We start from the raw sequence: 15,483 nt of genomic DNA on the forward strand, positions 1-15,483 counted from the left end.
CTCCAGGGTTCCCCAGTTTTCCAGCTGGAGAAGAGAAGCAGTTTGAACCAAGGGAAGGAGGTGGCGGCTGCATCTCCTGACCTTACGCAACTGGCAGAACTGCCCTAAAACTGAATGAACCTGTTGGAGCCCGGGTGGAGAGCATTCCTGCCAGGAGTTCCCAGGGTGGCTCCAGCACCAGCTACTGGCCCAGCCACTGGCCTGTGGCCAGCCCAGCACTTGCCCAAGCAGCTGCTGGGCCAGCAAAGCCATGCCCCGCCCTGCCACCAAGGGGTAGAGACACCTAACTGGGACATGGGATCGGTTCTCAAATCCCTCCTGAACTCCAAGGTAGAGCATCTCGATGCTCCAGTGCTGGCTGGGATAGAAATGCGTCAGGAGCAAAGCTGAGGGCCCAAGGTTGGCCACTGTCACCCAACCATTGTTGGCCAACATCATTGACCCAGTGCTGGCCACCATAACCCACCCACTGTTGGCAACCCACCTAACACACTGTCACCTGTGTCACCTGTCCACTCTACCATGGAGGGCCATCCCCCCCCTCATCACCTACCCAATGTTGGGCACCATCCTCTGCTCAGTCTTGGCCACTATCACCCACCCAACACTGGCTACCATCACCCACCCAAACTTGACTGTCATCAGCCATCCAGCACCCCAACATCCCAGCTTCCTGGTGTATCCCATGGGAGCAGGGATCAAAAGCATGGCTACCCAGCAGTCCCAACCAGGGAAATGTGCAGCAGAACCACAGTCCAAATACAGCTGTTTTCACCCAAGAACTGCACTGGGACTGGATTCAACTGGGAAAACCTCAGATCCGGAAACTCCTGGCTGCTCTGTTAACAGCACCAACCCAGGAAATTGCAGGGCTGGGAGCAGGAATGGTGACGGCTGGAACAACAAGGTGGGTCCCTGGGAGATCAAAGCAGGTGTTGCAGTAGACGGGCGGCACCCTGGGACTACCGAGAGACCCGGGCGCCCCAGGATCCACAGTGGGAGCAGAGCTGGAAGCATGGTGCTCATGGCACCCCCAATCCCAGGATTTACAAGCCCCAGGAGTGGGTTGACTCCCATTACTGTTGTGATGTCATTGGTGTCACCTCTCCTGCTGTCGCACTGCCCAGGGATACGACCCTGCATCATGGCCAGCCACAGGGAAAGCTCATCCCAGCCCCAGTGCTGGGAAACAGATTCCAGGGAATGAAGATTACGGATCATCAGGGAGGTAGTCCCACGAAGGAGCACCCACTTGGACTTGAGAGCCCTCACAGGATCCCTGTGAGGGGGTGAGAGCCCTTCTAGGGGTTACAGGGCAGGGGGTGGACCCCAGGCAGGGGTAGGGCTGACCCTGGGGGTCCCATGGGAATCCGTGTGAATATCCCACGGGAATAACAACTCACTGGACACCCAGGTCCCCCTGTTTCTTCCCACATGGGGGGCAAACAAGGACACCAAAATGGGGTGAATTAAGTGACAATTAATAATAAGTGAATTAAGGTCAGGGTGGGTGCTTAAGGTGGGGGTGATCCCCTGTTTTTGAGGGAAACCATTGGGATTGTGGCGGTTGGACCCAGTAGGCCCCTCAGGTGCAGCATCACCACCTCCCCAAATTCCTGAGGGTGGGAAACAAGTGAGCTGCACCCCAGGGTATCTCTGTATCCATCCTTCTCCCACCTTCCATCACTCCCTCCCCAATCCCTTGGTATCCCAAATCCAAAACACCTTCTAAAGGGCTGGAATGTGCCCCAAAGCCCAAACAGGCTCCCAAAAATGAGACCACACCTAAAGCCATCTCACCCTCCCCAGTCCCCTTTCCTGGGGGTTCCCCAACTCCCAGGATCACTCCACATCTCACCCCACTTAAAAAGGCAACACTGACTCAAAATATGCTGTGTCTGGGGGTGCAGAGTCTCAGAGGGCTGTGGGGGACATCAGGAAGCAGAGGGAGGTTTGGGGTGCCGGGAGGGGAGGAGTGCAGGGGTGTGCGTGTGAAAGTACCAAGAGTTTGGGTGGCTCCTCCTGACGCTAATTACAGGATTTAATTACCCCGACAGGCCCCAGCTTGTCACTGCACCCCAAAACCCCATCCAGGTGGCAGCCAAGGGACCAGCCCCCAATATGGGGCAGGGACACCCCACTATGGGGCAGAGACCCCCTCATAAACACCCTGGACACATCTATATGGGGAGATGCCCGCCTGAGCACCTGGATTTTGAGAGTCCCTCCATGGGGAGGTGGGTTTTAGGGGGAAAGAGCCCATTCAAGAGGTGGATTTATGGGGGGCTGAGCTTGGGGGAGCCCCACAACCACAGAAATGGGGGTTGAAGACTCCCTGATCCAGGAAAATTTGGGGGTCAGGAAGTGTCTGTCTGAGCCCACAGATTTGGGAGATCTTCTCCATGGGGAGGTGGGGTTTGAGGTGAAGAAGCCCATTTGGGAGGTGGATTTGCAGGGTCTGAACCTGGATGGACCCTCAGTGGTGGAAATGGGGGTTCAGGTTCCCTAGCAGGAAAATTTGGGGGGGGGGGGGGGGGGGCACAAACCCCCAAGCCCCCTGGGCTTGACCTCATCCTCAGACACAGGGGGACGCCCATAGGGCAGGGTCCCCTCCATTTCCTCCATCACCCTTCATGAGGTCGCAGCACCCCCCACAATGGTTCAGTACTCCCAAACCCCTCACCCCACTCCCCCTATACCAAGAGGACCCCAGGTGACCCCAAAAGGAGCAGGGACCCCCAAACCTGTGAAAACTCAAATGCCCTGAGCTCGACCCCACCCCCAGAGGACTCCCATTTCCCCCAGTACCTCACATGGGCTCAGCACCCCAAACCCTTCACTCCGCCCCCAAAAGGGACCTAAAGGCACCCCAGTGTCTGGGTGCCCCCTCCCGGCTGCCTCTCAATGCCCCAAAAGGCTCAGGGACCCTCCCAAACCTGGAGGCCCTCAAAGTGGGGCCCACTGGGCAGGTGAGTCATGGCCCCACCCGTGGGTGAGCTGGGTCAGGTCTCAGCCTGTCTCCCCCCCGCCGTGGGGGGGCTCGACGTCCCGGGCATGAAACCGCAGGGTGGGTTCGGGGTCAAATCATGCGAGACGTCCCCGTGCCTCAGTTTCCCTCTTTGGACACAAGCAGCACGCACAGCTCCAGTGCTCGGAGGTTTGGCTAATGGGGGAATTAAATTCCCTCCCCAGGACCCTTTGGGGGCCCCGACACCCTTATCTATTTCTAGACCCTCGCAGATACCTCCAGGCCCCGCACAGAGCCCCAGCTCCCCCCCAGGCCCCTCAGCACGCCCACAGCACCGCAGCCCCCAATACCCAAACCCCTCCAGACAACCACAAACCCATCCCCTGACCCCCCCCCAGGAACCTCAAGATCCACCCCCAGATTCTCCCAGACTCCCCCAGACCCATTCCCGACCCCCCATAACCTATCAGACCCCTTCACGCGCCCAGATCCACCCCCTCATGCCACTCCCCCCGCCCCCCAACCCACAAATTCTCAGTAGAGCCGTGCCCAGGCGGGGCTCCCCATTCCGGACTCCCCCCTCGGCAGCCCGGAGGGGAGGGGCCATGTCCCGCCTCCTCCTGCGGCTCCATCCCCGCTCCTCTGCCGCCCTCCAGCGCCCGCGAACCCCAAAATCACCGGGGCGGGAGGGGCAGGGGGGCGCTGAGGAAAGCTGGGGTCCCCAAACTCCTCAAACCCCTCCCCCTGCAAAGAACCCTGTGAGCCCCCAAACCATCCCCCTGCCCCCAAAAATCAGAGAGACACCCTCAGGGAGACACCCCCCAAACCGGACACAGAATCAGGAGGAAGTTGAAATGGGGGGGGGGGGGGGGGGGCAGAAAGGGGGGGGCAGGGAGGTGACCCAAATTTAACCCTCCCGGGCGGGCACCGCTGATCCCACCCCCTTTTTTTAACGGGGGCTGTGTCGCCCCCGCGCCTCTGAGAGCCCACAAAAGCTCAGGTCCTCCTTTCCCCCCGAATCTCAGGGGCTCCCGAGGGGCCCAGAATTTGGGGGTGCTCACGGTGGGTCTGAGGGAGCCCTTCCCGGTTTTGGGACTCCACTCCCCCCGCACATCTTAGAAGGGTCCCCAAACTCCTTGGCTGCAAACTGGGGAGACCTGAGGGCTCCGTATACTGCAGGCCTTCCTCAACTCCTTAATTAATGAGTGAATTAATTAATTAATCGTCTGCCGGCAGTAATTACGGGCACCAGGTGTCACCCCCTTCCCGCCCGCGGATGGAACTGGGGGGGACACCCCAAAATCTGCAACACCCCCAGACCCTTTGGAGGCTCCCAGCCCACCCAACCCATGGAGAGATCCCCAAATCTGCGCTCAGCCCTTCCCAGCCCCAAACCCTCCCTCCTGCCTTGCTCGGGCCCCGTTGGGTTAATGATTAATGGGGGACAAAGTCCGTGGTCAGCGCTGATTTGGGGGGGTTCCCCCTTCCCCTCCACCCCGTGGAGACCCTCCAGGACAGCTCTGAGCCCCCCAAAACGGCTCTGAGCCCTGCCATGCCCCGTGCCCCCAAATCTCTACCACCACTAGCCCAAACACCCCAGGGCACGACCCCAAAACCCCCAAACCAGCTGAGCAGAGGGGGAGAAGGACCCCCAAACCAGGCCGCTGCCACCCCTCCCTGCCGCTACAAAGTAGGGGGGCCCTAGAGGGTACCCAGGGGTTTTGGGGTGCAGTAGCCCCCCTGGAGGGACACGGGCACCCCAAAACAGACCCTGATACCCCTGGATGAGAGCCCAGGAAAAAATGCAGGCACCCCAGAATAGATTCTGGCATCCCAAAAGGGGTCCTGGCACCCCAAAACAGACCCTGGCATTTCAGAATAAACCCGGTCACCCCAAAATGGACTCTCACACCCCAGGATGGGTGGTTGTACCCCCAAACAGATCCTCCTATCCCCAAGCAGACCCAAGTACCCTGGAATTCTGGCACCCCAGAGAGGACCCAGGAACCCCAAAACAGACCCAGGCATCCTGAGATGGGCCCTGGCACCCCCTGAGGGAACTGGCCACCCCCAAACAGACCCTGGCACTTCAAGATGGATCCTGGAACCCCAGAAAGGATCTTGGCACCCCAAAACAGGTACTGCCATCCTGGGATGGGTCCTGGTATGCCAAAACGGTCCCAGGCAGCCCATGATGAGAACAGACACCCTGAAAGTGGTCTGAGCATCCAAAAGAGGACCCAGGAACCCCAAAACAGGGATTGGTATCCCAAAACAAGTCCTGGCACCCCGGAAGGGTTGTGACACCCCCAGGAAGGATCCTTTTATCCTCAGATATTGACAGCCCATGATGGCTCCTGGTACCCCAAAACACAGATGGACATCCAAAAACAGACTTGGGCACATCAGCACAGTCGCAAGCACCCCAGGAGGGGCCCTGGTGCCCCAGGATGAGTCCTGGTACCCCAAAACAAACCCAGGCACCCTTAGATGGGTTCTGGCACCCTGACACAGACCCAGGCACCCCAAGACAAGTCCTGGCACCTGGGAGGGATCCAGGGAACCCAAAACAGGTATTGGCACTCTGGGATGGGTCCTGGCACCCCAAGGAGGGATCTGGGCACTTCAAGATTCCTGGCACTCTAAAACAGATTCTAGATCCCCAAACAGACTCAGACACTCCAAAACTGCTCTGGGAACACCAAGATTGGTCTCAGTCCCCCAGGACAGACTCAGGAACCCCAGAACAGCCCCAGGCACCCTGAGAGGGATTCCACCCCACATGCACTGATCCAAGCACCCCAAGATTGTCCTGGCACCCCAAAACACCCCAAGCAGCCTGGCATGAGATCAAACATCCCAAACCAGGGCACACCCCCCTCCCCCCCAATTATCAGCACTCCCAAATTTCCAAGGTTTTATTCCAGCAGCGAGCAGAACCCCCAGGGGAGGCCCTGATCCCCCAGTTCCTACCGTACAGTCTGAGAGGTCACAATGGGGGCTGGGGGGGAGGTTTGGAGCCCTCCAGGGGACACTGGGGGGCACTGGCTCAGGTTCTCAGTGGAGGGTGTGTGGTGTCCTGTCTGAAGCTGGGGACCCCCAAGGACAGGGCCAGGATGGAGGGGGGGGGGAACTCAGCAGGTCAGATGATGGGAATGGGGGGACCCCTCAGGAAAGGAATGGGCTCAGTTAGCTTGGACAAGGGGGTCCCTCCCCAAGACCCCCCCAGGACATGGACAGGACTCCCCAGGAAAGGGGGCTCAGGTGGCCTGGATTTGAGGGGACCCCCCCGGGCAGGAAAGAGGGGACTTGGGGGGGGCTCAGAAGGTCAGGACATGGGGGATGCTCCCCATCACTCCAGGAAAGAGGGTTTAGCTTGGCAGGACATGAAGGGACACCCTAAGAAGGGGAGGCCCAGGGGGGCTCAGTTGGGCTGGACATGAGGGACCATCCAGGACACAGAGACACCCCCAGGAAAGGAGGAGGGCTCAGCTGGCCCGGACCTGGGGGGATGCCTTCAGAAGGAAAAGGGGGTCCAGGGGAGCTCAGCAGGTCTGGTCATTTCTAGATTCCCCCCAGAAATGGGGGTGCTCATCTTTCCAGGACATGGAGGGACATGCCAGGATGGAAAGGGGAGGCTCAGCTGGGCTGGACATGGGGACCTCCTCTCAGAAAAGGGAGTTTGCCTGGTTGGGACTTAGTGGGAATACCCTGGGAGGGCAGGAAACATGGAGGATCCCCCCGGGAAAGAGGGGGTTTGGTTTGTGGGGACATGGAAGACACCCCAGAAAGTGGGGCCCTGGGGGCCTCAGCAGGTCAGGATTTAGGGTCTGCTCAGGAGAGGGAGGGGCTCAGCTCAGCTGGCCAAGCCAAGGAATGGAGGTCCCCGAGGAGAGGGGGTTCAGCTTTCCAGGACGTCAGAGGACTCAGACACAAGTTTCCCATCACGGGTCTCGATCTTCTTGATGACAATGGCACGGGATTTGGGGGGGGGCATGGCCTCGGGGGGTGGGGGGGGCACTGAGTACCCCGAGCTGACCACAGCTCCCCCAAAGGCCCCCCCAAATTCCCCCCTGAAACCTCCCCCAAATCCACCTGTGGGGAAGAGGGAGCAGCTGTGAGGAGGGGAACATGGGGGGGCACCCAAAAGGGGGGGGTTGTGGGGACCCCCCAAACTCACCCAGATACCCCGAAGTCTTGGTGTGGATGCTCAGGTTCTGCACAGCAGCCTCGAGCCTGGGGGGTATTTGGGGGAGTCCCCCAAACAGGATCAGTGATGGAGGGGGGGATAAAGGACATGGCCCGGGGGGGAATCGGGGGGGGTTTTGTCCCCCAAAACTTTCCCCTAAACAGGAGCAGTGACAGGGAGGTATTTAAGGGACATGGCCAAAGTGGGGGGGGGGGGGGGGGGGGGTTGGAGTGTTTTTGTGGGGACAGGAATAAGGGACATGGTCAAGTGGGGGGATTTGGGATGTTCATGGGATATGGGATACCCACAGGATATGGAATGTGGGATATGGGATGTCCATGGTATATGGGGTACAGAACATGAAATGCCCATGGAATATGGGATACTTGCAGAATATGGGACATGGAATACGGGATGTTCATGGTATCCAGGGTGCCCATGGGATATGAGATGGAACATGGGATACCAGGTGTGAAATATGGTAATGGGATGTGGGATGCCCATGGGATGAGGGATCCAGGATTTGGGAACAGGGCTTCCCACCTGCTCTCCTCGCCCTCCAGCAGCTTCCTGTAGGTTGCAATCTCAATGTCCAGAGCCAGCTTGACATTCATGAGCTCCTGGTATTCCCGGAGCTGCCGGGCCAGGTCCTGCTTGGCCTGGGCCAGGGCCCCCTCCAGCCCCCCCAGCTTGGCCCGGGCATCCCTCAGTGCCAGCTCCCCGCGTTCCTCGGCCTCCGCCACTGCTGCCTCCAGCCCAGAGCGCTGTGGGATGGGACACTGAGACCAGGATCCCCCTGGACCGGTGTCCCTGTGACCCAACATCCCCAGTATCTCAATATCCCTCACCCCCTCAGTGTCCCCATGTCCCAGTATACGCAGTGTCCCAACATTCCACATCATGTCATCCTCTGTGGTCCAGTGTTCCCGTGTCCCAGTATTCCTCACTCCCCAGTATCCCTCATAGCTCACCATCCCTCACCCCCTCCTCCCCCCAGTATTCCCAGCCCACCCAAAATCCCCTCATCTCTGAGCCATCACTCTCTCCTCCAATTTCCTGGATGAGATCCCAAGGGATACTCAGGGATCCAGTGAGGGGGTTCCCAGGGGTGCTGGGGGATATGTCAGGGAGGGGCAGGCAGTATGTCTTCAAATTTCCATCCAGCTTGGACCCCAAACCTGATTTTTCAGAGCCTCAATCTCTGCCTGGATCCGCTGGATCCGCCGGTTCAGCTCCTGGATCTGGCTCCGGGTCTGACGCAGGTCGTCGCCCTGCTTCCCAGCTGCCGTCTTCAGCTCTTCGTACTGGAGACACCAGAGAGGGGATGGGAATATGGGGCATCCCCCAAAGCCACCAGCACTCCAAAATTGGGAAGAAAAAGTTGGGATGTGGCCAAACTTGGAGGGATAGTCCAGAGTGGGATGTGGTAGGTCTGATTTGATTTGGCGTTGGGATTTTGAGGGGGATGGAAATGGGGGTATCCCCCTTTTTTCACCAGCACCTCAGAAATTGGGAGGGAAGAGCTGGGATGTGGTGGAGGCAGGAGGGATGCTTTGACAGGGATGTGGTAGCTCCAGTTGGAATTTGGTGGGTTCAGCTGGGTTTGGAAGTGGTATCTTGGAGGAATGGAGATTGGGGACGACCCCTATTTTCCCCAAAATTTGGGATGGAAGAGCTGGGATTTGCCTGTGTTAAGAGTGATGTTCCAACTTGGACCTGGGATCTCAGGGGGATGGAGATGAGGGAACCCCTTTCTTCCCCAGCACACCAAAACTGAGGAGGAAAGAGCTGGGATGTGGCCATATCAGTAAAGATCCTCCAGTTGGGACGACCACTGGGATGCCGTGGGTCTGGTTTGGAGTCAGGGTCTTGGTGGGATGAGGAGGGGGGAACCTCGCTTTTCTATCAGCACCCCAAAAATTCAGAGGAAAGAGCTAGAATGCAGTGATGTTGGGAGGGATGATCCAACTGGGACATGGTGTCCCTCACTGGGATGTGGTGGATCCGGCTGGGCTTGAATCTGGGATCCCAGTGGGATGAAGCCCCCCACTTTCCACCAGCATCCCAAAACAGGGGATGAAAGAACCTGGGAAGTACTGGCACTGGGATCTGCACCAGGAATGGAGATGGGAGCTCCTCCCTGCCCCATGGCACCCAGGACTGCGATGAGCCCACACCTGGGGGAACACTCCAGGCTTGGATGTGGCAGCTCTGGTTGGGTTTCAAGCCAGAATTTCTCCCACGCAGCAGCCACTCCCTCCAGGGCAGGGAGGAAGAGGAGGAAGAAGAGGAGGAAGAAAAATGTGGGGCAGGGAGGAGGAGGAGAAAGAAGTTTCAGGAAGCAGAAAGAAGGAAGAGGATGGGGCAGGGAGGAGGAGGAAGATGCAGCAAGGAGGAGGACGAAGGTTCAGGGAGTAGGGAGGAGGAAGACAAGGAGGAAGAAGGATTGAGGTATAGGGAGGAGGAAGACAGAGCAGGGAGGATGAGGAGGATGAAGGCTTGGGAATAAAGAGTAGGATCAGGGAGCAAGGAAGAGGATGAAGGCTTGAGAAGCAGGGAGGAGAGGGAAGGCTCAGGGCAGGGAGGAGGAGAATTAGGAAGAAGGGAGAGGATGGGACAGGGAGGAGGAGGAAGTCTCGGGGTGTGGAAAAGGAGGAGGAAGTTTTAGGGTGCAGGAAGGAGGAGGAAGTGTCAGGGAGGAGGAAAGCTCAGGAAACAGTGAGGAGGAAGGATGGGGGAGCAGGGAAGAGGATCAGGGTAGGCAGAGGGAAGAAGGATTCAACAGGCTGGAAGAGGAAGAGGAAGGATTGGGGAGAAGGGAGGAGGAAGATGAAGGTTTGGGGAGCAGGCAGAGAGGAGGAGGATTGGTGGGTAAGTGAGGAGGAAGAAGATGAAGGAAGATGAAGGGAAGCAAAGAGGGGAAGGAGGAGGAGGAGGACTTGGGGGGCAGCAAGGGCTTCTCTCCTGACCTTAACCTGGTAGAGACCTTCGGCCTCAGCACGGCTGCGGCCAGCGATATCCTCATACTGTGCCCGCACATCTGCCAGGACCCCAGCCATGTCCAGCTGGCGGCTGTTGTCCATGGACACCACCACGGCCATCTCCGACACCTGTGTCCGCAGCTCCTGCAGCTCCTGCACACATGCAGGGATGGGTTGAGTGGGGCAGCACCCCCTGAATCCAGGTACCCCAAATTCCAGGCATCCCCAAATTCAGGGCACCCCCAAACCTCCTCATAGAGCTGCCGCAGGAAGTTTATCTCATCTGTGAGGCTCTCCAGGTGTGATTCCAGCTCCACCTTCGACATGTAGGCTTCATCCACATCCTGCAGGAACACTGCCGTCACCCCCTGTTCTCAGCACTCCCAGGGACCCCCAGCAACACCTTGGTCTCAGGGCACCCCCCGTGTCGGGGTCCCCCCTCAGTGTTGGAGTTACCCCACCTTTTTGAGCAGGACAAACTCATTCTCCTTTTCTGTGCGGTGGTTGATCTCCTCCTCATACCTGAACAGGAGGACACAAGGACAGGGGTGACAGGGGCACATGGAGAAATGGGGATGGGAGACATGGGGACAGGGGCAATATGGGGATGGGAGTTGGGGGATGTGGGCACTTGAGGGTGGGAGACATGGGAATGGGGTGGGGACATGGGGATATGGGAATGAGGGATGGGGGGGACAGGGATATGGAAACAGTAGGGATGGGACATGGTGACAGGGGGACATGGAGACATATGGGGACATTGGGACAGGGAGGGATATGAGGATGGGTGACATGGGAACAGGAGGATATAGGGACACCAGGGGATGGGAGGACATGGGGAAGGGGGGACAGGGGGACAAAGGGGCAAGGCAATGGGAGAATGTGGGGACATAGAGAGGATTTGGACCAGGGATGTGGGGGCATGAAGATAGAGGGACATGGGGGGCCATTGAGGGCCATGGGGACAGGGGTACACAGGGATGAAGGGCCATGGGGGTGAGGGCACACAGGATGGGGACAAAGGAGTATGTGGGGGAACACTCAGGGACACAGACATGGCCTTGAATTCCTCCAGGAGGCTGCAGGTGTGGCCCAGGCAGGGTCAGCAGCAGGTGGAGCCCCAGGGGAGCTACAAGTTGGTACTGGGGGGCTGTGGAGGGGTCTGGGGAGACATGGGGATAGCATGGGGATTTGGGGGACACTCAGGGACACTGACTTGGCCTTGAACTCCTCAACGAGCCCCTGGACATGGCTGAGCTCTGCACGCAGCCGCTGCCGCTCCTGCCCGAGTCCCTCGAGTTGCTGCCTCAGGGTCCCCACATAGCCCTCAAGGAGCCCTCCCAGGCTGCTGCGGGGTGGGGGCTGTGCCCGCAGGAGCCCCCACTTGGTCTCCAGGAGTTTGTTCTGTTGCTCCAGGAACCGCACCTGCAGATGGGGAACAGCATCCCAAAACCAGCCAAAATCACCACAAAATCACACCTGAGGGAAAGTGGCTCAGGAGCACTCCCACACTCCAGAATCACCTTAAAATCACTCCACACAACCCCTCCATATCAAAGTCACCCCAAAATCACCAAAAAATTACCCCCACACCCCAAAAGCAGGGGCAGGGGCACTCTCATACCTCAAAATCACCCCAAAATCACCTCCACCCCCAAATCACACCTGGGAGGAAAGGGGGGAAAGCAAATCAGCACCCCAAAATTACCCCCAAATCAACCCCCGGGGAATGGGTTGGGCTGGAGGGGGGCATGAAGTGGAAGAGTGGAAGCAGGGAAGGGGATTTGGGGTCCTGGGGCAAGCTGGAGTCTGTGTGTCCTTGGACAGAGTCTGGAGGGGCTCAGAGTGTCCCCAAGGGGGGTGTCAATGTCTCCAAGGGTCTCAGAAGGTCCCCAAAGGTGCTCAGGAGGTCCCAACTGATCCAGGGGGTCCCTGAAGGGTACTGGAAGGGTTTCTCTGTGTCCCCAGGGGTCTCAGGATGTCCCCAAAGGTGCTCGGGAGGTCCCAGCTGAGACTCAGGGGATCCCAGAGAAGGTCTCAATGTCCCCCAAGAGTACAGGTTGTCCCCAAAAATGTTCAGAATGTCCCAAGGAGGGTCTCAATGTCCCCAGGTGTCCCAAGATGTCCCAGGTGCCCCAGGAAGCCCCAGAAACCAGTCCCCAGGGTGGTCCCACCCCTCCTCGGCGTCCTCCCCAGCCCCACCTTGTCGATGAAGGCGGCAAATTTATCATTGAGGGTCTTGATCTGCTCCTTCTCCTCCCGCCGCAGCTCCTGCAGCTCTGGATCCACGGCCACGTCCAGCGGCGCCAGGAGACTCCGGTTGATGGTGACGGCCGTGATCCCTCCGCCCGCCCCCGGGACCCACGAGGGACCCCCGAGCCCCCCGGAGCCGCCACGGAGCCCCCCGTAAGGGCCGAAAGCCGGGGCTGTGCTCATCCTCAGTGCTGGAGCAGCCGTGAAGGAGCGGGACGAGAATGAACGTCCTGGAACGGCCGAGCTGCTCCGGAGCGGCTGCCGGGGGATGGAGACAGACATCGGGGCCGGAGGAGACGGGAACGTGGGAAAAGAGGCTGGGGAGAGCTTGGAAAGTGGGAGGTGGGAAAGGAGGTCGGCTGGAGGATAAGTAATCTGGAGAAGATTGGGAGGAGGCTGGAAGCTGGGAAAGGAGATGGGGAGTTTGGAAAGAGGTTGGAAAGTGGATGAAGGTCGGGGAGGTTGGAAGAGGGTTGGAGGAGGCTGAGGGGGATGAAGAGGCTGCAGGGAGGAATTGAAAAGGTTAGAAGAAGGATGAGGAGATTGGAGGAAGTTTGGAAGAGGGTTGGAGAAGGTCCTCAGCTGAAGAGGACGAGGACGACTGGAGGAGACTGAGGACGGTTGGAAGAGGCTGAAGAGGCTCAGGAGGATGAGGACGGCTGAAGTAGGTTGGTAGAGGCTGGAGAACGCTGAGGAGGACGGAGCCGAAGGCCGCGCTCGGGGCAGGGAGGCTCCGGCAGGACCGGCCGAACGGGTCGGGGCAGGACGGGCCGGGCCGGGCGGAGCGGCCAGGCGGGTTCCGGGCGCGTTCCCGGTTTGGTTCCCGGGTTGGTCCCCAGGTTTATCCCAGAGCCGGGGGAGGAGAAGGGAGGGGAGGGACCGGAGCTTTAACCCCTTCGGGACGTGGGATCCGCGGGATCACCAGGATCGGGACGGGCGGGGGGTGGGCTTACCCCAAAATGCGGGTCCCGGTGCCCCCCCACCCCACTCTGCGACCCCTCCCGGAGGAGGAGACCCACCGAATGTTCCCAGGGAGTGTTCCCAGCCCTGTGCCGACCATGTCCCCACACACGGATCTCCCAAACTGAGTCCCCAGCTCCACATCACCATGTCCTGTCCACCCAGTTTGGGCCCCTGACCCCAGTCCGGATCCCCCAGTCTCAGTCCCCAACCCCTGACCCAAGCCTACATCCCCAGCTCATCCCCCAGTCTGGGTCTCCAGACCAATGTCACCACCCTGTGTCCCCCAGTCCATGTCCCCAGCACCACATCTCCAATCCGTGACCCCAAACTATTCCCCCAACCCATGTCCCCAACCCCTGTTCCCCAGTCTTTGTCCCTGCCCATGTCACCATCCCAGGATCCCAAACTATGTCCCCATGGCACATCCTAAATCCCTGACCCCTGCCCCTGTCCCCAGCTTACATCTCCATGCCCCTCATCCCTGACCCCATAGTTTGGTGGACCACCAAACTATGTCCCCAACCCCATGTCCCTCAATGCAGGACCCCAGTCCCTGTCCCCAGCTCTGTGTCCTCAGCCCATGTCCCCACATCCAAGACCCCAAGCCCTGACTCCAGTCCTCTATCCCCAGCCCTGTCCCCAAATTACATCCCAAACCTGTGTCCCTAAACTCTGTTCCCCCACCCCAAAACCCCAAACCCTGTCCCAAGCCCTGTGTCTCCAATCCCTGACCCCCAGTCTTTGTCCCCAGCTCCAATTCTCCAACCCCTGAGCGCAGCCCCTGTCCCTAAATCTGGAGTCACAACATGGGACTCCAGCCACATCACTCCCAATCTGGCCCCAGACCTGTCCCCAGACCTGTCCCCAGGCCTCACCAGGGCCTGTCCCCAGTAACAAACTCAGCAGCAAAATAGGGAAAACATCCCAAAAAAGGCATGGGATGGATGGATGGATGGATGGATGGATGGATGGATGGATGGATGGATGGAGGTGAGTTCAGGTGTGTTCAAGCAGGTTCAGGTGTGTGCAGGTGGGTCTGACAGGTGCCAGTGCTTGCAGTGGTGGCTCTATTGGTGGCTCCAGCCCAGACTTGTCCGGCACGAGGGCGGCACACGCTGGGAGAGGGTGCGGCACCTGCAGCTCAACTCCTTCCTTCCTTCCTTCCTTCCTTCCTTCCTTCCTTCCTTCCTTCCTTCCTTCCTTCCTTCCTTCCTTCCTTCCTTCCTTCCTTCCTTCCTTCCTTCCTTCCTTCCTTCCTTCCTTCCTTCCTTCCTTCCTTCCTTCCTTCCTTCCTTCCTTCCTTCCTTCCTTCCTTCCTTCCTTCCTTCCTTCCTTCCTTCCTCCCTCCCTCCCTCCCTCCCCCCCTCCCTCCCCAAATCCTTCCGGATTTCACTGGGAGGCGGAGGGGGGAGGGTCACATAGGTCTGGGCTTCCCAGCCCCCACAGGTAGGGTCTCAAAGCCCCCCCAAATCTGCGACGCTCGGGAGGGGACACGATCTGCTGCTCCCCCCTCTGTGCCCCCAGAGGCTCCCACTACCTCCAGCTCCTCCCTAAATTCTGTCCATCCGTCTTATCAGGAAAGAATTTCCAGAGATAACCCTCGGAATGGGGGTATAGGGTGCAGACCCTGCAGGACACTCCCCCAGCCCCCCAAGACCACCGAGTCCCCCCAAGGAGCAGCGGGAACCCCCTGAACCCTTGACGGTCCCAGCTGAGCCCCCCATCGGCATCAGCTGGGGATACTGAGGCACGGAGGAACACGGGGGAACACGGCGGGGACACAGCGGGGACACGGGGGGACGTGAGGTGATGGGGGACGGGGGGATGGGAGGACTCGGGGGGACACGAGGACTGGACACTGGGGGATACCGGGTGACAAGGGAGGGACACAGCGTGGGGATATCGCGGGGTCACAGGGACATGGGGGATGTTTGGGGACCGGGGGACACGGGGGGAAGCCAGGAAGGGGAACACGGCGGGGCGGTGGGTACACGGGTGGGACACGTCACTCACCGGGAACGCCCGGAATGTTCCCGATAAGGCCCGGGATGAGAGCAGCCCCGACACCCTCGCCCCTCCCCCCGCGCCCTTCAGGGGGTCCCAGGGGATCCTCAAAGGGAGACGAGGCC

The 15,483-nt window shown here is 59.4% G+C and overlaps 1 protein-coding gene across 1 annotated transcript; it reads right to left on the bottom strand.

The window, feature by feature from the left end:
• Positions 1-5,871: 5,871 nt before the first annotated feature.
• LOC111940588 (keratin, type II cytoskeletal 8-like) lies at positions 5,872-14,536 on the bottom strand. Its single transcript, XM_086870587.1, has 9 exons — positions 12,341-14,536; positions 11,355-11,563; positions 10,600-10,660; positions 10,387-10,482; positions 10,127-10,291; positions 8,336-8,461; positions 7,701-7,921; positions 7,149-7,204; positions 5,872-7,063 (listed from the first exon to the last, which is right to left on the bottom strand). The coding sequence occupies exons 1-9, from the start codon at positions 12,671-12,673 to the stop codon at positions 6,870-6,872; spliced, it is 1,461 nt and encodes a 486-aa protein (XP_086726713.1). The 5' UTR covers positions 12,674-14,536; the 3' UTR covers positions 5,872-6,869.
• Positions 14,537-15,483: the final 947 nt, after the last annotated feature.

The sequence above is a fragment of the Cyanistes caeruleus genome, chromosome 32 (genome assembly GCF_971803275.1).
Source record: "Cyanistes caeruleus chromosome 32, bCyaCae1.hap1.1, whole genome shotgun sequence".
Taxonomy (NCBI): domain Eukaryota; kingdom Metazoa; phylum Chordata; class Aves; order Passeriformes; family Paridae; genus Cyanistes; species Cyanistes caeruleus.